Source organism: Scyliorhinus canicula, chromosome 10, assembly GCF_902713615.1.
Source record: "Scyliorhinus canicula chromosome 10, sScyCan1.1, whole genome shotgun sequence".
Lineage (NCBI taxonomy): Eukaryota > Metazoa > Chordata > Chondrichthyes > Carcharhiniformes > Scyliorhinidae > Scyliorhinus > Scyliorhinus canicula.
The window spans coordinates 133,284,180-133,308,463 of record NC_052155.1 but is presented as its reverse complement, the minus strand read 5'-3'; the positions used below and the strand labels follow the sequence as shown (position 1 = coordinate 133,308,463).

The 24,284-nt window shown below is 46.9% G+C and overlaps 1 protein-coding gene and 1 pseudogene across 1 annotated transcript in view; one reads left to right on the top strand and one right to left on the bottom strand.

The window, feature by feature from the left end:
* csmd3b (CUB and Sushi multiple domains 3b) overlaps positions 1-24,284 on the top strand; it is a 2,394,280-nt gene that overhangs the window by 965,556 nt on the left and 1,404,440 nt on the right. Inside the window, exon 4 of the mRNA XM_038809755.1 lies at positions 23,942-24,136. Within this exon, the coding sequence (XP_038665683.1) occupies positions 23,942-24,136 (195 nt within the window). The remainder of the gene's footprint in view (positions 1-23,941; positions 24,137-24,284) is intronic.
* Positions 7,706-9,179, bottom strand: LOC119972886 (annotated as a pseudogene).

The window sequence follows — 24,284 nt, the reverse complement described above, 5'->3', positions numbered from 1 at the left end:
GACTACTGTAGGGATCAGTGCCCCAGCTATTCACAGTATAAATTATTTAAATGAGGGAACTCCAAATTTATAGATGACACAAAATTGGGTTGTAGGGTGGGTGAGCTGTGATGCAGAGATGCTTCAAAAAGCTTGGAAGAAATTGAGATACAGTAATCCAACCATCGCGGAAAGAACATGTTGAGTGATTTGGACATGTTGAGTGAGTGGGCAATTGCAAAACAGGTGCAATAAAATGTGGATAAATGTGAGGTTATCCACTTTGGTTGTCAAATTAGAAAGGCAGATTATTATCTGAATGGAAATAGATTGAGAGAGGGGAAAGTGCAACAATACCTGGGTGTCCTTGTGCACCAGTTGCTGAAAGTAATCATGCAGGTGCATCAGGTGGTAAAGAAGGCAAATGTTATATCATAGCAAGAATATTCAAGTACAGGAGCAGGGATGTCTTGCTGCAATTATACAGAGACTTTGTGAGACAATACCTGGAATATTTTGTGCAGTTTTGGTTTCCTTATCTGGGGAAGGATGTTCTTGCTATAGAGGGAGTGCAGAGAAGGTTTACCAGAGTGATTCCTGGGATGGCGGGACTGACGTATGAGGAGTGCTTGAGTCGGTTAGGATTCTATTCACTGGAGTTGAGAAGAATGAGAGGGTGATCTCATAGAAACTATAAAATTCTAACAGGACTAGACAGAGTAGATGCAGGAAGGATGTTACCTGTGGTGAGGGGAGTCTAGAATCAGGGGTCACACTCTGATTATACAGGGTAAACTAATGAGGACTGAGATGAGGAGGAATCTCTTCATCCAGAGAGTGATGAGCCTGTGGGATCCTCTATTTTCAAGAAGGAGCTATACATAGCTCTTGGGGCTAAAAGGCTCAAAGGATATGGGGGGAAAGTGGGAATAGGTTACTGAGTTAAATGATCAGCCATGATCATAACGAATGACGTAGGAAGGTCAATGGGCAGCACGGTAGCATGGTGGTTAGCACAAATGCTTCACAGCTCCAGGGTCCCAGGTTCGATTCCTGGCTGGGTCACTGTCTGTGCGGAGTCTGCACGTCCTCCCCATGTGTGCATGGGTTTCCTCCGGGTGCTCCGGTTTCCTCCCACAGTCCAAAGATGTGCGGGTTAGGTGGATTGGCCATGATAAATTGCCCGTAGTGTCCTAAAAAGTAAGGCTAAGGGGGGGGGTTGTTGGGTTACGGGTATAGGGTGGATACGTGGGTTTGAGTAGGGTGATCATTGCTCGGCACAACATCGAGGGCCGAAGGACCTGTTCTGTGCTGTACTGTTCTATGTTCTATGTTCTAAATGGCCTACTCCAGCTCCTATTCTCTATGTTTCTATTCCTTCTAATTTAGAGAAACATTGTACTTCCTTAAGTAATCTGGGATGTAGATTATCAGGGCCTGGAGATTTATTGGTCTTCAATCCCATCAATAGTGCATCATTCTCCCTCTCACTCTCTTCATTCTTTATTTCAGTGAGCTCATCCAGTCATAATAAAATTATGTTTTGCTGATGGATTCCTTTAGTTTCATGCCACCCACAAATTAATCTCAAGTCCTTCCTTCGATGGTTGGATTACTGTATCCCAATTTCTTCCTTTCTTTTTGATGGTGTAAAAGTCATATTTCTTCAATTTTTGTGCTTTAATTTTTAGTACCTCAAACAAACCATTATCGGTTTTTGCCTGTGATGGTTCCCATCTTCATCTGTTGAAATGTATGCACACTCATTCCAAATGTTTTTGAAATGCATGCACACTCATTCTCGTCTGATCACCAGTTCAAATGGAAATCCTCACTTTTGCAAACAACCTCCAAAAACATTTAATTTTCTCATGATATCTTTTCATTTCTATAAATCCCAAGTCCACCTGAGATCTGAATATTGAAATGTTTAAAACCTCAGCTTTGGAACGGATACAATGAATGCCTTGTCATGAAGTGGTCCTCTCTCACCAGACACCTCTCCTCCCTCTCTATCACAATGATTTTTATTCCTATTTTGTCAACCCTATTGAGGCCAGTGCTTCTCTGAATTTTCCCCTTTCATCCCTTCTCAGATCCAAATGTGTTATTCTTCATTCAACCTCCCTACATTTGCGCTGTGTCAAAATCATAACTTACCATAGCTGCCCAGTGCAAGGTCATTATTTTCTTATCAAACCTGGGACTTTAAAACACAAATTTGATGTTACCTAATCAAGTTTTCTGATCTTCTCATACAATCCAACTTGGCTGATATTCAGCAGAATGTGCACGTACAGCAGTGGAAGATGGATGTGCTGTGTTTATTTGATCTGAAGGAAGTTGATGAATATAGTACGGAGTCATCAGCAGCAGAGTGAATGAGGTTGGGTAATAAGTGTAAGAAGGACATAGTGTGAGTATGCCAAGAGTTCTGGGGAATCCTTGAGTTGACAGATGATGAATCAGAAGAGCCATCAACTACATGACAGTTAGAACAAGTTGAAAGGATTCTCACTAGAATCGGTAGCACAGTGAATAGCACTGTTGCTTCACACCTCTAGAGTCCCAGGTTCGATTCCGAGCTTGGGTCACTGTCTGTGTGGAGTCTGCATGTTTTCCCCGCCTCTGCGTGTGTTTCCTCCCGGTGCTGTGGATTTCTCCCACAAGTCCCGAAAGATGTGCTGTTAGGTGAATTAGACATTCTAAATTCTCCCTCTGTGTACCCGAACAGGCACCAGAATGTGGTGACTAGGGGCGTTTCACAGTAACTTAATTGCAGTGTTAATGTATGCCTACTTGTGACAATAAATATTATTATTATTATTAGAAATCTACATTTTAGCTAGTTAAATATGTGTAATGAAAATTATAAAGCAACTTTGTAATTGTTGTTAAATATGTAGGTACTTTTGCTAAAATGATGATCCCATGAGTTTCAATGCCACATTTTCTGTGTGGATTTACTGAATATAAACCACATAGGCAAATTTTATGTTAACTCCTTGCCAGCTAATTTTAATATTGTGTCTTAAGTGACAGACTTCAATTGCTGCTTATAAATTATCCAAGATGGCCACTGGTCACTTTTGAAAAACTGCTGTTGAAGGCGGGGAGATGAAGGCGGTAGGGAAGTGGGTGGTTGGTGGGGGGTAAGCATTGGAAATTGCATTTGAAAAAATAGAATCAATTTCCAACACAAAAGGAGACATATTTGGCCATTCGGGATTGCGCTAACTTTCTAAAAAAAAAATTAAATTAGTGACACTCTCCTGCTCTTCGCAAAAAGCACCTACACACCTAGTGCAACCTGCAAAGCACCTACTGGTCTTCCTGTCAATGGAAACAGTTAATCGCTTTCAGTTTTATCAAAAACCCCTCAGAATTGTGAACATGTCTATTAAATTTTCCTTTACCATTCTATGCTCTGATCCCAACTGAAAACCCTCATAAATTGGTCCCTTCTAATAAATTTCTTGTGTACTCTCCATAAGTCATTCCTAAGCCCTGGTTATAAAATCTACAATATGGTTTGCATATTTAACGTGAATGTTCTGCCACCTTCAAAGATTAGTGCAAATACATCACTTGCTGTCTCCGCCTTTAAAATTGTAACATTTAGTTTCTAGTAATTTAGAATCATAGATTTTAATCCCTACAGTGCAGAAGGAAGCCATTCGGCCCATTCAGTATGCACCAACCCTCAGAGAGAGCACCCTACCTAGGCCTATTCCCGTGCCCATCCCCGTAACCTCACCTAACCTGCACATCTCTGTATAATAGGGGCAGTTTAGCAAGGCGAATCCACCTAGCCTGTACGTACATGGACCGAGGGAAAAAAAAACGGAGCACCCGGAGAAAACACATGCAGACACCTGGAGAAAATGCAAATTCCACACAGACACACAGACACAGACTGGAATTGAACCTCGAGCCCCTGGCGCTGTGAGGCAGCAGTGCTAACCACTGTGCCACTGCGCCACCCACACTTTTGAGTCAATTTTCCTTCTCAACATTAGAAATCAGGTATAGGTTTAACTGTGCCTGGTTTAATTCATGCGGTGTGGGAGTTGGCTAAGTTTCAACTGTGTTTCTATAGTGAGGCCTACGGCATGAAAAATAAATAAAAGGAATAAAAGTATGTGGGGGTAGAGGGCTGCTCACTAATTCGAGTGAGTCCCTTGTAAGGATAAAAAAAAACTTTTAAGTTTTAGTTTTACCTGAATTTGGGGGCAGTTTGAGACAGGACCTTGGGTAGTGAACATCTCTCAACTCTGCCAGAAGAAAGACTGAAGAGGAGCTGCAAAGTGGCAGGCTTCTTAAAGTACAAGTTACAGTCCAAATAACAAGGGAATTGGGACCGAAAGAATGTTTAAGATGCCTGGTGTTAATTGATCAGAAACCAAAGTATTGTACGGAAGAATTTAAGGAAGAGTAAACAAAGTGTTCTGAGTTAAGAGACAATTCCAGTAACTAGGTTTAAGGTGGGACAGCAGCCTTAAGGTAAATCAAATGTCTGATGCTATTTTAACATATGTCTGGTGTCTAGTGTTAAAGTAAATGTGAAAGTGATTGGTGTAAACTCCTGGACTGGATTCACTGATAAAAGTGGAGTGAAAACATTGTTTAAAAGTGTCATTTGGAAAATCTGGACTGGCTTTTGAAATTCAAACCACTAAGGGAAAGCATGAGAGAAGATTTTAAAATGTGTTTTGGGAGTAGAGTTTCAAAACTCTCAAGCAACAATCATTTGGGGGAATCTGAGGCGTGTTCATAAACATTCCACTTGGTGTTCAGGTTCAGAGGGCAGAGTATATTTTCCTACACTCATCTGGAATGCTTAATAAGCAGTTTGTGTCAGTGAGACCATAGTAGAAAGATATACTTTGTAGTCTGTGTTAATCCTAAAACATGTCAAGGTGCCGCCGCAATTCTCCAGCCGTATCCGCAGCTTTACGCTGCGTGCCTATTAGCCCCTCATCAGATGGAGGATAGGTGGAGGTTTTGTGCCATTTTTCTGTTGTAAACCGCCACTGTTCCCACACCGGCGTCAGCGCTTAGTCTCAAAATCGGAGAATCCAGCCCCATGATTTCCAGACTCAAGGGGCGGGATTCTCCATCCCGCTGTACCAGGGGCTGGATTCTCCGACCCCCCCCCCCCCCCCCCCCCACCGGCCAGGTTGGAGAATCGCCGGGAGGCGGCGCGAATGCCACCCCGACGCCTGCTGCCGAATTCTCCGGCGCTGGGGTTCTGGCGGGGCGGGAATCGCACTGCGCCGGTTGGCGGCCACTGGCTGCAGCCACCTCGGCGATTCTCCGCCCCGCGATGGGCCGAGTGGCCACCTGTTTTCCGCCGGCCCTGCCGGCGTAAATCAAACCAGGTCCGTACTGGCGGGACCTGGTTCTGCGGGCGGCCTGCGGGGTCCTTGGGGGGGGGGGCACAGGGGGATCTGATCCCGGGGAGTGCCCACACGGTGTCCTAGCCCGTGATCGAGGCCCACTGATCCACGGGCGGGCCTGTGCCGTGGGGGCACTCTTGTCCTCCGCGCCGGCTGCTGTTAACCTCCGCCATGGCCAGCGTGGAGAATAACCCCCCTGCGCATGTGATGGGATGATGCCGGCATACGCTGGCGCTCCCGCGCGTGCGCCAACACGCGCCAGCCAGCAGAGGCCCTTCAGTGCCGGTTAACTCAGCGCCAAGCCCTTTGACACTGGCTGGCACGGCGCCAACCCCGCCGGCGCAGGCCTAGCCCCTGAAGGTGCGGAGGATTCCGCACCTTCCAGGCGGCCCAACACCGGAGTGGTTCACGCCACTCCTCGGCGTCGGTACGCCCGCCCCGCCGGATAGAGGAGAATCCCGCCCCAGATTTCTGGTGCGGCGCACCTCTGGGATTCTCCGTCTCGCCAGCCGGCCAATGGGGTTTCCCATTGTAGGCAGCCTCACACTGTTGGAAAATCCCCAGGCTATCGGCACAATGCAGAATCCGTTTTTTTTTAATTTTGGAGTACCGAATTATTTTTTTCTCCAATTAAGGGGCAATTTAGTGTGGCCAATCCACCTAACCTGCACATCTTTGGGTTGTGGAGTGAAACCCATGCAGACATGGGGAGAATGTACAAACGACAGTTACCCAGGGGCGGGATTTGAACCCGGGTCCTCAGCATTGCAGTTCCAGTGCTAACCACTGCGCCACATGCCGCCCTAACAGAGAATCCCGACAGCAGAGAATCCAGCCCACTGTCTCTGAGTTTAAAAGCTGCTGAGAATTTAATGGGTCATAAGCAACTGTGAACAGCCACCATGCATTCTCCATTGTGTAGCAATAGCTTTTGACTTTGAGTCATTTGTGCGGACAGTAAAGGTATTAATCATATGGTTCCATGACCAAAACTGACTTCGGATAAAAAATTGTATTCCTTCAAGAATCGGAGAGCAACAAGCCTAGATGCAGAAAAGTTAATGTAAAGGGTGAGTTTCTCGCCCAAAGCTGTGCCCACCAAAACGTGAGATTGCGTGTGTGTGGGTGGTTCCTGGGGTGAATCATCCGTTCAATTTTAAGCTCCTCCCCCCCACCTCAGAACACACCTTGGGGTGGGGGGGTGAAGGGGGGGGGGGATAGGATGGGAGCCATTTTACCCTCTCCTCCTGTTCGTAACGCGGGTTCACTTTCATCATGAGCCTGAGGCCTGTTGCTGTTCTTCTTGCATTTCCAAGAATGGAAATGCTACCTTCAAACTTTTAAATCATGTCCAAAACCTAAATCCAGGTTATTAACATACATCAAAAAAAGCAGTTGTTCTAATACTGACATGGCAAATCTATACACTCCCCTTCAGTTTGAAAAAAAAAAAGCTCACCGCTGCTCCCTTATTTTTATCTTCCAGCCTATTTTACATACACAATGGCACAACCCCTTGAAAGATTATTGGCTTCAATTTTCTAAACAAGCCAACTATGTGACACTCTATCAAATGATTTTTGAAACTCCAGATGATACAATTCAGCATCTTCAGATTAGTCCTAATTAGCATTCATTAAATGAATATATTTATAGCAATTGAAATATGCTATTAGAACAATATTACCATACCTTATTTGTGTAAATACATATTATATTTCACTATTAGCCTTGGCATTCTCTTCAGATGCACCTTGTATATTAAAAGCTTTTCAATTACTGAAACTACACAAATTGACAGGAGAAAGACTTTTTAACCAGTCTTTACTGATTGAGCCAAGGATTACAAATTCATCTTTCAAAAATGTTTTAAAATAATGTGAAAACTATTATTTTTCTAAAAAGAGAACAAAGAGGTCAGCAAATCATACATCCTCTCAGTGTTCCTCTGTAGCAAATCTGGCAGAGTGAGTGCCCTGTGCCACACCAGGCGATTAATACCATGGAGCAAAATATCGTCTTACTAGATAGAAGGTTGCCACCAGATTCTTAACATTTCTGCTGATGTCTTGTGCTTTGCTTTTCCTTTCAAAGAGGTGGGATTTGTTTTCGTGAATGCTAGTTATCCTCCAGAACCATAACAAGCCCATGACAAGGGACGAGTTTAGACAATGAGTTGCAAGAAAGAATTTCACAATATTACAGAGCACTGAACTCAGTTGTGTCCTCATTTAATCTCTGGTTGCATTTCGAAGAAAGGTCACTGGGTGGTAGTCCAGGGAATTAACCCTGGTTGATTTTTCACTTGTCTGATCCCACAGTTCTCTTCAGTCACTTTCCTTCCTTGAGGAAGTATTGTTGACTTGGTTTAAGATTTCTTGATGAAGCCAAGTCATGTTTACATTATTGCAGTTAGATGTACCTATCTCTGATTCTATTATAGAGATTCTATATTCTGATAGGAGATGGGAGCAAACTGCAACAAATAAATCAAAACTATTGTGGAATATGTGTAAGAGAATTATTTCTCTTTCCGGCCTATCTTCTCTCTTAGTTATGATAACTGTCTGTTTGAAATCAGCATTATGGAAAATATTTCCATTGGCATCCAGCAAAGGAGGTTCTTTACTTCTCCTAGTGGTTGCCTTCCATTGTTTCAGCAGGATGAAATGAATACTCAAACGTAGCTTGACGTTTAGATTGTACCAATGTCTTCAGCTGTCGAGCTGCAAAAGATTTGGATGTAGAAATGATCGTCTTGAGAGTAACAAAATGAGGCATCCAAAGATTCCACAGGAAACCCTTGTTGGTTAAACCAATGAAGAATGTTGTTGGCTGGAAAATATCTTGTCCCTTTACAAACAATATAGTTGTGCCAGAAATAGGAAAAGCATTTGGTTCCTTGGACATCAAATCATCCTTGTCTTAGTGGCTCTGCAAATTGTACCATTCTCATCAGCAGCCGAGCTGAAACTAACTCAGCTGAGAAAAAAACTGGGATTGAACTTGGTGCACTGCAACTTGTAACTAATACTTATTTTGTACCTTGGTTAGTAATTGAAAAAAAGGGATCAAATTTTTCTATATTTATGATAGTTTAAGGCATAATTTAACAAAAAAGTTTTTTTAGTTTGATGTACTGATTATCATCAGTAAGTGGCTCAAACAGGGTTCAAGGCTTACATGTTCATCCCTCATGGCACTTTAATTATTATATTAGATTTCAACTGCTTTCTCAGCAGCATCGGAAATATAATGAGTGAAACTCAAATGGGCAAGATGGTGGCATAAAATTATCGATAGACATTTGCATTTTTAGCATCATCTTTTACTCTTTACATCTGATAAGCTCTACAGTGACAATAATGTGGATGGTTTGAAAACAAATAGTCAGAAAGCTTTACTGTATATTTTGGTCCAGTGCAATCATTTCCTCAGAAGGTGAATCCCTTCAGCAATGGCAGACTTGTGCCGTCTGATATTACATTCTTTAAATCTTTTCTTTTTTCAATGTCGTAAAACCACCGAAAGATTTGAAACACGTCAAACTGCATGAAAGAAGACTATTTAGTCCATCATGCCTGTGTCAACTCTTTGAATTAATTTACCAATTCATTTCACTGCCTTACGCTGTGCCATAGCTCTGTATTTATTCTTTAATTTAAAAAAAAATAGTTTTGAAAGTCATAATTGACTTTACTCCATCATTTTAGGTAGTGCAATCCAAATCATACCAACGCATTGTGCACAGTTTGTTTTCTTCATGTCATCTCTGTTCCTTTTGACAATTATCTGATACATGTGTAGGGGCTGGTTTAGCACACTGGGCTAAATCGCTGGCTTTTAAAGAAGACCAAGGCAGGCCAGCAGCACGGTTCAATTCCCGTACCAGCCTCCCCGAACAGGCGCTGGAATGTGGTGACTAGGGGCTTTTCACAGTAACTTTATTGAAGCCTACTCGTGATAATAAGCGATTTTCATTTCATTTTACCCTTCGGCCTTCAGAAACATTTTTTTCTTATTGACTGTATCAAAGCCCATCATGATTCTGAACTCCTCTTTTCAATCTCCCTTTAACCTTCTTAACCAGCATCAGCTTCTCTACTCTCTCTGTCTTTCACCCCGACACTAAACTAGCTCTACTGTAAGGTATGTTATTTCATCATAAATGTTAATTCTAGTTTAATTAGGCTGATGCAAATTATTATCTGTATAGTTCATATCATGATATTAGCCACACTAATGCATCTTTTTTGCTCCATAGCATTTGGAAGGAAATGTAAGATTGAACCATTAAAGGCTATTTAACCGTGCCAACTTGGTGTATATCGTGAACAGGCGGTTAGAATTTCCCCAGAAGTTCTTCTGTCAATGTCCCACTCTCTTCAACTTCAATCTGTTTTGCTGAGCAAACCAAAAAGGCAACCATCAGATCGTAGAATAGATCATTAGGTTTCCATCTCCACAAATGCTGCCTGGCCAGCTGAGCGTTTCTAGCATTTTGTGTTTTTATTTCAAAGTGTCCACAGGAAGTTGCTTTAATATTTCAGTTAACTCTGGTGACAGAATCTTGTCTCATGCAATTTCTTTGTCTATTTCACCTGTTGAAAAAAGCCTCTGTTGTGTTTGATCTTTATTTTTGGCAAACCAAAACTAAAAAAAACAATGTAAATCTGGAACAAGTAAACTGCAATTTTATGCTGAGTGCTACAATCAGTGCCAATGATGAACTCTTCATGGCAAACAGTATAAATTTCTGGTGAACTGAGTTTGAACAGTGTCACAATATTTCTCAGTGGCTATGAATCTGGAGGATTACATGATATTTGTGGATTGGACATTTTGTTTTAAACTCTGGGACCTACATTTTGTTTGAGTTCATAGGATCTAAAGTACTTGCAACATGAATGCCAGAAGTTACGATGCACTTCCTAATGAATTGGGAACCCCAGCATAAAACTAAGCAGAATTTGTTCTAAATTTCTGTCCTCAGACAAAGCTTAACTGGTATGAGAAATGTGGGAAAGTGGCGAAGCCTTGTTTGGCATTTACTCTGAAACTGGGGTCTGAAAGGGACATGTTCTGTTCTCCTGCATGATATTTATTACTTCAAAGTGAATCCTTCAATTAAAGAAGGTTATTTAACACGATAGACCTATTTTGAGCCATTGTTAGGGCACAAGTCCAAGGTGGAAGATGGAAATAATTTGCTGTATTGAAAATACTCATTTCAGCAGACAAATTGAAATAAGCTGTGTTGTAACCTACACAAGACCCATGGGGTTAGGCCGATTAGGTTCTCCATGAGTCTCGTGAAGTACGAGCCTCCCCGCTGAGGAGCGGAGCTGTGGGAGAGTAAATCAGGATATAAAAACCCCAGCCCGTGTGTGGGCTGGCCGCAGGCAGTCCCTTCTGAAACAAGTGTACATACAGTCGACAACTGTAAACAAATGTTTTATTCCTCATGTTTCCTGCGTGGCCGCTCCCATGAACTCAACAAGCTGCTTATTCAGTCAATTAAATAACGACTGTTGAGTCTCATAAATTAGAACATTGAAAATGGGTCCTGTTCTCTGCAAATATTGTATTGCATTGGTGTGGCGCTAACAATTGTACACAAAGACTCGAGTGAAGTACACGAGAGGCTTTATTACAGTGAGGTGCTATTCCTCCGGCGGCAGCTGTGGAATGGCATCTCAGTGAAACGTACGAATATTTATACAGCTCCCTGTGGGCGGAGCTAGCCGGCAGGGGCTTACCGGAGAAACCTGTAATACAGGTATGGCCATACATCCTTCTACTGCAAGCACATATATATAAAGTGGTTGGATCACCACATTCACCCCCTGTAAAAATGAGTCCGGTGGGGGTGACGTGGAACTATAATACATAAAGTGATCTATGTACAAAAAGGCAAAACAAAAGAAAACCAAGAGTCCATCAGGCAATCCGGTCACAGGTTGAGTCGGATCGGCAGTCGAATGTTCCGTTGCGAGCGACGTAGCTGTGGTGACGATGTCGGCACAGGCGGCGTTGGTGATGACGGTGCAGATACTAGCGGTGTTGGTGCTGGCCAGTGGCGTGATGACTCCGGGAGCGAGCCAAAATCTTTCATGTCCTCCAGCGTGGGAAGGGGAACGAGGGATGGACCTGGTGGGGACAAATACGGGGGCGCCGGGGAAAAGGAGGGTGGCGCGGGGTGGGAGAGGGGCATGGGCATGGGATCGGCACCCGAGGGAGCCAAGTCCTGGAGCGAGACTGTGTCCTGGCGGCCATCGGGGAACTCCACGTAGGCATACTGGGGGTTCGCGTAGAGCAGGCGCACTTTGTCCACCAGGGGTTCCACCTTGTGGTGCCTGAGATGCCTTCGAAGAAGGACTGGGCCCGGAGTCGTGAGCCAAGTCCGGAGCGACACCCCGGATGTAGTCTTCCTAGGGAAGGCAAAAACACGTTCATGGGGTGTGTGGTTAGTTGCGGTGCATAGTAGTGACCGAATGGATTGGAGCGCGTCAGGGAGGACCAGCTGCCAGCGAGCGGCTGGGAGGTTCCTGGACCGTAGGGCCAACTGGACGGCTCTCCATACCGTCTCGTTCTCCCTTTCTACCTGCACCTTTCCCCGGGGGTTGTAGCTGGTCGTCCAGCTGGAGGTGATACCCCTGCTGAGCAGGAACTGACGCAGCTCATCGCTCATGAATGAGGATCCCCTGTCACTGTGGATATAGACAGGGAAACCGAACAGAGCGAATATGGAATCAAGGGCCTTGATGACGGTGGCAGACGTCATATCCAGGCATGGGATGTCGAAGGGGAACCTAGAGAATTCATCGACCACACTAAGGATGTAGGTGTTGCGGTCGGTGGAGGGGAGGGGCCCTTTGAAATCGACGCTGAGGCGTTCAAAGGGGCGGGACGCTTTCACCAGGCGCGCGCGGTCTGGCCGGTAGAAGTGCGGCTTGCACTCCGCACAGACCTGGCAGTCTCTGGTGACTGTCCGTACTTCCTCGACGGAGTAGGGCAGATTGCGGGCTTTGTGGTACAAATGAGTGACCCCCGGATGGCAAAGGCTCTCGTGCAAGGCACAGAGCTGGTTCACTTGTGCGCTGGCACATGTACCACGGGAGAGGGCATCTGGGGGCTCGTTGAGCTTGCCGGGGCGATACAAGATCTCGTAGTTATAGGTGGAGAGCTCGATCCTCCACCGCAAGATTTTGTCATTTTTGATCTTGCCCCGCTGCGTGTTGTTGAACATGAAGGCTACCGACCGTTGGTCAGTGAGGAGAGTGAATCTGCTGCCGGCCAGGTAATGCCTCCAGTGCCGCACCGCTTCACCGATTGCCTGGGCCTCCTTTTCAACAGACGAATGTCGAATTTCGGAGGCGTGGAGGGTGCGGGAAAAGAATGCCACGGGTCTGCCTGCCTGGTTCAGCGTGGCGGCAAAGGTGACATCTGAAGCGTCGCTCTCTACTTGGAAAGGCAGTGTCTCATCTACTGCGTGCATCCCGGCCTTGGCTATGTAAGAGCGAATACGAGCGAAGGCCTGTTGTGCCTCGGCTGTGAGGGGAAATTGTGTGGACTGGATTAGTGGGCGGGCATTGTCCGCGTATTGTGGGACCCACTGGGCGTTGTAAGAAAAGAACCCAAGGCAGCGTTTGAGAGCCTTGGGGCAGTGGGGGAGGGGAAGCTCCATGAGGGGGCGCATGCGGTCGGGATCGGGCCCCAGTAGTCCGTTTTGGACAACGTAGCCGAGGATGGCCAAACGGCCTGTGCGGAACACGCACTTTTCCTTGTTATATGTGTGGTTAAGGAGAGATGCGGTGTGGAGAAATTTAGCAAGGTGGGCGCCATGGTCCTGCTGGTCATGGCCGCAGATGGTGACATTGTCTAAGTACGGAAACGTGGCCCGCAGTTCGTACCGGTCAACCATTCGGTCCATTTCCCGTTGAAATACCGAGACCCCGTTAGTGACGCTGAAGGGAACCCTAAGAAATTGATACAGGCGACCGTCCGCCTCGAAGGCAGTGTAGGGACGGTCAGATTTACGAATGGGGAGCTGGTGGTAGGCGGATTTGAGATCTACCGTTGAGAAGACCCGGTACTGTGCAATCTGATTGACCATATCAGAAATGCGAGGGAGGGGGTACGTGTCGAGCTGCGTCTACCGATTGATGGTCTGACTGTAGTCCATGACCATCCTGTGTTTCTCCCCAGTTGTAACCACTACCACCTGGGCTCGCCAGGGACTGTTGCTGGCCTCGATAATACCCTCCCAAAGCAGCCGCTGGACTTCGGACCTGATGAAGGTCTTGTCCTGGGTGCTGTACCGTCTGCTCCTGGTGGCGACGGGCTTGCAATCTGCGGTCAGATTGGCAAAGAGGGAGGGAGGCTCCCTTGGGGATCGCAAGGCTGCAAACGGTGAGTGGAGGTAGGGGTCCGCCGAATTTGAGGGTGAGGCTCTGGAGATTGTATTGAAAATCCAGGCCTAGTAAGAGTGACACGCAGAGGTTTGGGAGAATGTACAGGCGGAAACAGTCGAATTCCACGCCCTGTACAGTGAGTTTAACCAGGCAGAAGCCCCGGATCGGGACAGAGCGGGAACTGGTGTCTAGGGAGATCTGCCGGTTGGTGGGATTGACCGCAAGGGAGTAGCGCCTTACCGTGTCCAGGTGAATGAAGCTCTCGGTGCTCCCGGAGTTGATAAGGCAGGAGGTCACGTGGCCGTTGACGAGCACTGTCGTGGAAGAGGGTGCCAGGTTGCGAGGACGGGACTGGTCGAGCGTCACGGAGGCGAGTAGCGGGCAATCGGCCGACGAGTCTGACGAGTCCGACGAGTAGCGGCAGCGACCCGAGTCCCGTGGTCCCGTCCCGAGGGGAGGACAAAATGGCGGAGTCTAGAGTACCTGTGAGGAAGAAGATGGCGGCAGACAAGATGTCGGCGCCCATGGAGCGCACGTTGTGGGGCGGGACAAGATGGCGGCGCCCATGGAATGCACAAGTAGGTGGAGGGTAAAGATGGTAGCGCCCATGGTGCGCACATGGCGGGGGCGTCGAAAGATGGCGGCGCCCACTGATCGCACATGGGATCGGGGACAGCGGACGGCAGGGCCCGTTTTGCGATCGGCTGAGGCGAGGGGGGGGAATGCGGCCGCGATAGCGGCAACCATCCGGGACTGGCACACCGCTGCAAAGTTGCCTTTCTTGCCACAAGCTTTGCAGGTCGCGGTGCGGGCCGGGCAGCGCTGGTGGGGATGCTTTTGCTGACCACAGAAGTAGCAGCGGGGACCCTCGGGGAGCGCGGTGCGCCAGGCAGCGCAGGCATAGTGCGTGGTTGCGGCTGCTGGGGGGGTCGGTTGCGGGGTCCACGAGGGGTAGGACGGGTGGGCCAGGGGGGGCCTGTTGCGGGGTCCACGAGGGGTAGGACTGGTGGGCTGAGTGGCTAGCGTGGTCGGATCGCGCACTATGGGAGGCGGCCGTCATTGATAGCGCCAGAGTCTTTGTAGCTGTGAGATTGAGAGCGGCCCCTTCCAGCAGTCGTTGCCGGATGGGTTCCGATGCAATACCCATAACAAAGGCATCCCGCATGAGTAAGTCGGAATGTTCTGTGGCCGTGAGGGCCCGGCATTTGCAGTCTCATACTAGAAGTATAAGGGCCCTCCAAAAGTCCTCATCAACTCACCCGGCTGTTGGACGCGAGTAGAGAGTAGATGTCTCACAAACAGGGTGTTCGTCGACTGTGCGTAGTTCTCCTTGAGTAGTTCCATGGCCTGGATGCAGTCAGGCGCGCCTCGAATTAGCGGAAACACACTGGAGCTGAGTCTTAAGTAAAGAAGCTGTCGTTTTTGAGCCTCCGAAGGTGGAGGGTCCGCTGAAGAGATGTAGGCCTCGAAAACTGCAAGCCAGTGAACTAAGTCTTTCCTGGCGTGGGGCGGCTGCGGATCCAGCTACAGGCGGTCAGGTTTGATCCTGATGTCCATGGTGTAAGGAAAATCTCACTGTAATAAATTGTGGTGCTAACAATTGTACACAAAGACTCGAGTGAAGTACAAGAGAGGCTTTATTACAGTGAGATGCTATTCCTCCGGCGGCAGCTGTAGAATGGCACCTCAGTGAAACTTACGAATATTTATACAGCTCCCTGTGGGCGGAGCTAGCCGGCAGGGGCTTACCGGAGAAACCTGTAATACAGGCACGGCCATACATCCCTCTACTGCAAGCACACATATATACAGTGGTTGGATCACCACAATTGGATAATTAACACCGAGCGATTCTGTCCTAAGAGTCATTACAAGCAAAATGCTGCGGATGCTGGAAGTCTGAAATCAAAACAGAAAATGTTGCAAAAACTCAGCAGGTCTGCATTTTGTCAGCATGTTCGATTTCCTTTTCCCTTTGTCATCTTAACATTATACAAGTTCTCTTGTTTACAAATAGCAACTACAAATTATTTTTTGATAACCATCATGGGAAATTAATTTCTTCAGGGTCACTTACATTTCACAGCTATAGCTTTGGTCGAAGCTTTGCTGAAACGTTGGGCGCAATTCTCCAGCCTCGTTGCCCTCTCGCTCGAGCAAAATTAGGTCAGTGAATAACGGGAGAGGCCAAAAACGAGAACCACGCTATGCACCAGTCTGCGATGCAACCGGCCGGCTGCCAAAGGTGAAATCGGGATCTCGCCGTAGCGTGGCAAGAAGCCAATTCTCACCACTTAAGCCTTATTTCCACACAACTAACGGGAGCTACCCCATATCCAACCGCCTGCCATGATTTAACAGCCTCCCCAGCAAATGGTCACGCTGGCACCGATTAGTACTCCTTTTGAAAAAACGTGAACCTGGCAGAAGGGCTTCTGTGGGTAGCTGAGGAGATGAGTAGCCATCTTTACTCACAGGCAAAGAGCCCAGGGACGTTGGACTTGCTACCCATGTTCGCCGGGGGGGGGGAGAAGACGCTTGGCTGGGAGTGGAGGGGGAGACCCGGCTGAGGGTGGGGGACCCTCTGCAGAGGCGGGCTATGGAAGGGTGGGGGGAGGTGTTGAGGATGGGGAGCAACCGGATGTGGCACCACCATGCCAACCCCTGGATCATGTGTATCTGTTCCGGGGGCAACCCTTGTCCCTGCCCCCGACCCATAACCCCCAGCAACTGCTGAGAGGCCTCAGACTTGCGGCTGAATGCTATTGCTGATAGGGAATTGGCAATCAAGGATAGGTGAGCACATCACACATCCCAAGTGGAATCCCGTGAGCGGACGGGACATGTAGCATGTGGGAGACATTGCCAAGCATCCCAATCAGACTATGAGTCTGGACGCTGTGCCTGAACACTGCGGGAGACAACACCACACAAGCAGCAGCCAACACCCGAACACCCAGGGTCTGTGTCATATCATTCCAGGTATGCTGGGACTGTGTTGGCGCTGTCAGTGGGCCTCTGTCGAGGGCAGCTGGTGGTGATGAAAATCCGCAGAGAGCTGAGGGCTGGTGCTGCTCAACCTATGCCATAATCTGATCCCTGCCTGTCTGCTGAGTGCTCGATCACACCCATCACATGCACGCGGTGTGCCCGGGGGAATGGGGAGATGACTGGAGAGATGGATCAGGGGTTCGGAGGTCGGCCTGCATTGTGGAAGAGGCATCATCCTGGTTGTGCTCAAGGGTGTTTGGTGTTTGATGTGTTTTACAACTACCCACTCTTCCGACTCTTCCGATGGTGCCATTTCCTCACCCCCTACCTACCCTGCCCCCCCCCCCCCCCGGCCGCACCCCCCCCCCTCCCCCTCCCCCCCCCCCCCCCCCCCACATCCCGCAGTGGCCTCAGTGATCCTCCTAAGCTCTCCTGCTGCATCTAGGTGTGTTCCCAGGATGCACATCAGAGGTGGAGGTAGCCAGCTGCCTATCTAGTCTTGTGGCCCTCGTTGCCCCTCTGGCGGGCGTCCTCTGGGGCAGGAGGGCTCCGGCGCATTTGATGGCAGCACATGCACAGCTGTGCCGCCCTGTCTCATGTGCAGGCTTTGAGATGCAGCCTCTTCAGAGGGGTGGAAGTCAGGGGAGCTGGTGGCCACCCCATTGCCACTCCATGGGATGGGTCGGGGTTGACACCCAGTGCCCCATCCTCCCGGACAGTGCAATAGGGCCCTTGGGTTCACCTTGGGACAGTGGGGCAGGTGGTTCGAACCCTGGTTGCCCCTGCATAAACTGGTTCTGCCAGCCCTCACCGATCCCCGATGTCCACGCTATCGTGTTGATACCCTCGGCGATGCTCCTCAGTGATTGGGTATCGCTCTGAAGTGCCTCAGCAATACCCAACTAAGACTGGGACAAGCTCCGTGATGCCTCTGCCATTTCAAACTGAGAGTGGGACATGTCCCGCAGCACCTTATTAGGGTCAGCCTGGGACTGGGTAACATCCCCCAACGAGTCGGACATTCTACCGAGATCGACTACGCGACGCCTTGGACACCTTCACTAATGGTGCTGACGTTGTGTACCAGGGTCTCCATTGCAGTCACCACTCTAGCAGTGTTGGCCTCGGTGCCACACATTGCTGGCAACATCTCTAGCGGCGGTAGCCTCTGCAGCCTCTGGAACTCCAAGCAGCTAGGACCTGGGATCCAGCAGACCTCCCACTATTGGCTCGCAGCACGGTTCCTGCCTCCACCTGATGTGTATCATCAGCTGTGTGATGCTCACTAGATTTTGTCCAGAAGATTGACCATTAACATTGCCTACTGAGGTGCGTGTATTTGCACTGGTGGAGAGTGGGGATGTCAGCTGTACGCCACGATCGTGTCTTCCTTGGAGCTCACCTCCGAGATGTTCGTCTGGGAAGCCAGAGTTGGGGCCACCCGGGATGGACCAGCATTATTGGCTGAAGGACCTACAGGAGAATGGACATGTGGTCAGAGGGAGAGATGTGTCAGTTAGTAAGGCAATAACAACTTAGTTTGACAGGTCCTCTGGTTTGGGCCCGGTGGTTCCTCACCTCTGCGGCCTCTGCCAACCTCCATTTGGTCATCGGCCACCGCCGTCACCTCTAGGGCCCGTTCTTCAAAGGAGGTGAGGATTCTTATGTCCAGCACGCCTCCGCCAGCCTGGACCTCTCCCTCACTCGGAGATTGTGGGAGAGCTTTTCCTGAGGAGACTCAGGGAGGGCATCATTAGCCACACACGTTGTTCACAGTGGTGTGGGGTTTGGGTGTGAAGGAAGGGTTGAAAGTGTGGAGGGGGTGAAGGGAAGTTGGGAGCCACAAGTGGAGTTGGGAGAGAGGGAAGCTTGCGGGCAGGCGGAAAGGTCTCCGGCGGTTGGTGGAGCAGGGAGGTGTTGGTGTCTACTCACTCGTGCAGCCCGGTGTAGTTCATTGACATTTTTCCGGCACTGGAGGCCAGTCCTGCTGCAAACACTCCCGGAGCTTACAGGCATTGCCACCTCATCCCAGGCAGCACTGGCTGCCCTGTGGCTGACTCTCCAGGCCTCTCGGGGAAACAGTACATCTCTCCTGGCCTCCACTGCAACTATGAACCTCCCCAGGGTCTGCATTCCCGAATCCCCTCAGCGCCATTGTTGCGAGCTAATTGGGGTCGGCTGAACAAGTGCTGCTTAAGTGCTGCTCGACCTTGTCAGCTGGGGGGCCTTGTTGAGCGCGGTGCCGGGGAATCGGCTGGCCAGCCTTAATTTGCCGGCCTCGCTGGGCCGAGTGCCTGGCAGTTCCCGCTTGCTACCATACTTAGAAACCTCTCAGGGGAATCGCGCCCTTTATCTATGTGAGGAACTCAGCTTCTGGTGAATTTTCGATGATGAACAAAAAAAAAGGAACAAAAAAATTAGAAATTTAGCTCTCGCAACCTTCATTAGTGGTCTAATATATTCAAACGGAACATATTTCTGTCAAGGTTATGTTGTGAAACATTATCTGTAAAATAATGGACTGCAAATTTTACAAAATTACCAAAAACACTGAAAGTTTTAACAAAACAGTGATTATAAAGACGATATGCAGGAAATTGAGGTGGCTAGTACATGCAAGTGCTCTTATTGCTCCAAAATTGCATCTATAGCACATGCATACATTTTTAAGGCTGCTTGTGTTGCTTGCTATGTTGGTGAGGGTATGAGCATATGTGCAATAAAATGGCACTGGATGTATGCAGAATAGGCAGATCATGATGTTAATCAGTCTGCAACACTGAATTGATCTTTACAGTGCCAATTTTACATCTAATTTTGCCTCAGCTCAACATTTTTCAGTAAAGGATGGACCACCAACCAGTGCTATTCAAAGCGATCACCAAATACTTACTGACTAGTTGCTGGTTAAGTTCTTCGGATTGTTGCTCCAGTTCGACATGTGTTTGGGTGTAAAGTTGCAAAAGTCGAGAGGGAGTGGTGTGCCAGGAACTCAAGGAGTTTTGCTGACTTCAAGGCATCTAATAAACCACTTCCTCCAAGACATGAGTGCATTAAAAGGCATTCCACTTCAAATGCAGAGTGGCTTGGAGAATTAACAGAGGTCACACTGAGTGGGATACATTGCTGAAAGAGGGAGAAGGCAGAGGTTGATAAGGATTCTCAGAAGGATGCATATCAATCCAGAGTGTTTGAGGGGCAATAGACTGACCAGAATCTCAGGGAAGAAAAGTGTGTGACTTTTGAGTAGGTCATTGACCTAGGCACCGGGAATGACAACGGCAAGCCCAGCCCTGGCAACCCTGCAAAGTCCACCTTATGAACAACTAGGGTCTTGCACCATAATTGGGATAACTGATCCACAGTCTAGAAGAGCAACAGCCTGACATAGTCATACATACAGAATCATCCCTTGCAGACAGTGCCCCCGACATCAGTATCACTATTCCTGGGTTATGTCCTGTCTCACCAGCAGGACAGACCTAGCAGTGGTGGCAATAGTGGGGAGGGAATTGCCATTGGAGTCCTCAACATTAACTCAGGACCCCATTAAATATCATAGTACTAGGTCAAATATGAACAAGGAAACCTCCTGCTGATTACTATATTCCGTTCCCCCTCAGCCATGTTGAGCACCACTTGCATAGATGTGGAACCTAATCGGCCTAATTGGGTCTTGTGTAAGTCACAGCACAGTTTATTTCATTTATGTCTGCTAAAATGAGTATTTTCAATACACAGAATTATTTCCATCTTCTGCCTTGGACTCGTGGCTTAACAAATGGCTCAATAGTGGTCTATCATGTTAAAAAACATTGGTGTCCATCACCAAGAATGGCTCAGCAGTAACACAACAGACCGAGCTGACCAGGTCCTAAAGGACACCTCTGCGAGACTGGGACTGCAAGGTGGTGAGGGAACCAACAAGAGTGAAAAATATACTTTACCTCATCCTATCCAACCTGCCTGCCATATATACATCTGTCCAAGATAGTATCAGAAGTGACCACCGCACAGTCCTTGAGGAGACTAAGTTCAATCTTCACACTGAGGATACCCTCTGTTTTGTGGCACTACCTTTGTGCAAAATGGGATGGACTATAAACTCAAAACTGGGCATCCATGAGACACTGTGGGCGATCAGCAGCAGCAAAATTGTACTCAACCACAATCTGTAACCTCAATGTCCGGCATAGCCCCACGCTACCATTACCACCAAAACAGGGGATCAATGGTTCAATGAAGAATGCAGGAGAGCATGCCAGGAGCAACACCAGGCAGACCAAAAAATGAGGTGTCGACCTGGTGAATCGACAACATAGGACTATTTGTGTGTCAAACAGCACAAGCAGAGGGTGATAGACAGAGCTAAGCAATCCCACAACTAACAGATCAGATTTAATCTCTGCAGTCCTGCCATATCCAACTCACTGGAGGCGGAAAAGCCACACTTATATCCATCCCCAAAGATGAAGAAGCCCTGAAAATCTGTGCAAAATATAAGGCTGAAGCATTTGCAACAATCTTCAGCCAGAAGTGTCAAATGGATGATCCATCTCAGGTCCTCTGAAGGTCCCCAACATCACAAATGTCAGCCTTCAGCTAATTTGATTCACTCCACGTGACATCCAGAAGCAGCTGAAGACACTGGATACTGCAAAGATTGTGGGCCATGACAATATGAATTTAGTTAAAAGCAGCCCTTAACTTTCCGGATTTCGAGTTACGATGAACAGCACTTACATCGCCTATAAGTTCGTACCCTGTTTTGACTTTGCAGCATGTTTCAGCTTTATGACGCTATGCCAGCATGCTCGTATATGCACAATGCACATTGATGTTCTGTGCTGCCCATTTGTATGACTGGGCAATATTACTCTGGCCACTGTACTGTATTCATTAAGTTGAACCATCGTTTTTTTTAGGTTGGAAGAAAGTATTTTATTCTATTAGTCTGCTTGTAAGCCAATGTCAGGTTTTTATTGGCAAACTACTGCTTGATGCACAACCTAATATGTGCTCAGACTCGCCAGATTAAGCAGGAAATTGACAGCAATTGATGGTTTCATTATATGCCCCACACTAAGTGAGGAACATGTGCTACAGCGTGTAGGCATCACTGTCGCCTCAGCGACTTGACAGGTGAAAATTGAGAGATTTCACCAACCGCCAGCCATCCCATGAGTGATTTCTGGTCTTCATTGAGAAATCTCTCCCCCATTTATAACATTGTTCTTATGGGGAAATCGCTTACGACTTACAAATTTTGACTTGCAATGCAATTTACAGGGACCGATTGTAAGTCCAAGGGTAAGAAGATATAGTTGGCTAAAGTGCATTGGGAAAATAAGTTTAAAAGATAAAATGGTATAGAAACAGTGGTAGACATTTCAGTAGATATTTCATGACTCTCAACAAAAACATTTTCCATTGAGAAAGAAAGACTATGGAAAGGATGCACCATCTGACTAAATATGGAGCTTCAGAATGGTATCAAATTGAAAGAAAAGATGTACAATGTTGCAAAGATTCATGATAGCCCAAAGATTTTAACATTGCAGAAACCGGCAAAAGATGGTTTTAAAAAAGAGGGAGTAATTGGATTTTAGAAAATAAGTAAGAAATATAAGTAAACAGTAAATGTTTCTCCGAGCACATATAAAGGAAAAAAGTAGCTAAAGAGACTGTTGGCTCCTCAGAGGGTGAGATTGGAGAATTATAATAATCACTTATTGTCACAAGTAGGCTTCAATGAAGTTACTGTGAAAAGCCCTAGTTGTCACTTTCCGGCGCCTGTTCAGGGAGGCCGATACGGGAATTGGACCCGCACTGCTGGTATTATTCTGCATTGCAAGCTAGCTATTTAGCCCACTGTGCTAAACCATCCCCTGGTTAATAATAAGAATTAATAATGAAAAAAGGCAGATTGCAGAGTTTGAGCAAGTATTTATATATGGCTTCATAGTAGAAAACACAAAAGCAGCCCAAGAATGACAGCCAATCAGGAGACAAAAGGAAGGAATTTCATCATGTTAACTAAAGAGAAAGTACCAGGAAAATTAATGGGGCTAAAAGGGGACGCGTCCCCTGGACCTGATGGTCTGCATCTTTTAGTTTTAAAAGAAATGACAGCAGAGATAGTGGATGAATTGGTCGCAATTTCCAAAAAGTGGTGGATGTGATGGGGATGCGATGCCTAAGTCTAATATTCCAGTTGGTTTAGTAATCATATTTGCAAATAATTTCACCGACCACTCAAGTGAGGATATTGAACTTCTTGCGAAACTGCTTCTCATGTCATCGAGGCTTCACGTCTCTCCTTCACAGCTATTGTCTTCCACTTCTTTCTAAGTGTGTGACTGGAAGGCTTCATGAACTGATACAGGGCGACATTCTTCCCTCACACTGTTATATTACGTGATTGTAATACACCATTACTCTTTGCTTACTCCCAGAATGGTCTGATGGTTGCAGTTCAATGAAACTATCAATCTTCAATTTAAAGCAAATAACATTTAATGAATAATGAATATACATGCTTATTAGTTTGTTCACTCTTCACAACTGCAACTGATGATAAAATAAATCAGAAGAATAACTACATGTGCCAACTAAGTTACATCTCTGCAGTCACTGCACTTGGTCAAACAACCGCATGGTCAGCATTTACTGGACACTGAAATCATTGAAAGGGGCAGGTGGCATGAAGTTGGTGTGCTTCCTGCATGGCAATTAATGGGCAAGGATTAACCATGCATCATAAGCCTCATGTCCAAATTTGGTATCTATGAGAAAGAAGATTGTACAGGTTAAGATATGAATTATGGCTATTTGAGTGAGAAAGCAGCATCATTGGCCATTAAAACCTAATGTGAGACAGGTGACGTGACGGAAAAAATTACTTTGCAAATTCTATTTGCAATATTTAGAAAATAATTCTTATTTTTGCAAACCTAACCGCTAGACATAATGCGGTATAATTTCCTGCAGTTGTTAATGAGTGAAAAAGTCCTAGAAAATGTTAAATTTGGGGTCCCACTTATATTTGCAACAATTTAATTGACTGAAGAAATATAAGCCCAAATGTTGGTTAAAGGATTGGTCAATTTGGAACATACAGAGGACTCAGTCTTCATTTTGCTTTTCTTTCCTGCATAGAATTACAAAGCAGTACTTGTGGAAACCCTGGTGTACCACATGGAGGCATTGTTCATGGCACAAGCTTTGACGTTGGAGACAAGATCACATACTCCTGTGTGAATGGTTATATCCTCGATGGACATCCTCAGCTCACCTGTTTGGCCAGCTCAGGGAATACTGCATCATGGGATTTTCCTGTTCCTATTTGCAAGGGTAAGTAAAATGAATTTTATGGAGATTTTAATTTATTACTTGAGAAATTATTGTTGTTTATTGCATTTTATGCTGTTTTATTTTCTTACCTTAAATTATTATCCTGTCAGTGCATTAGATTGAAGTAAACCTTTGTCTTCCAACTAAA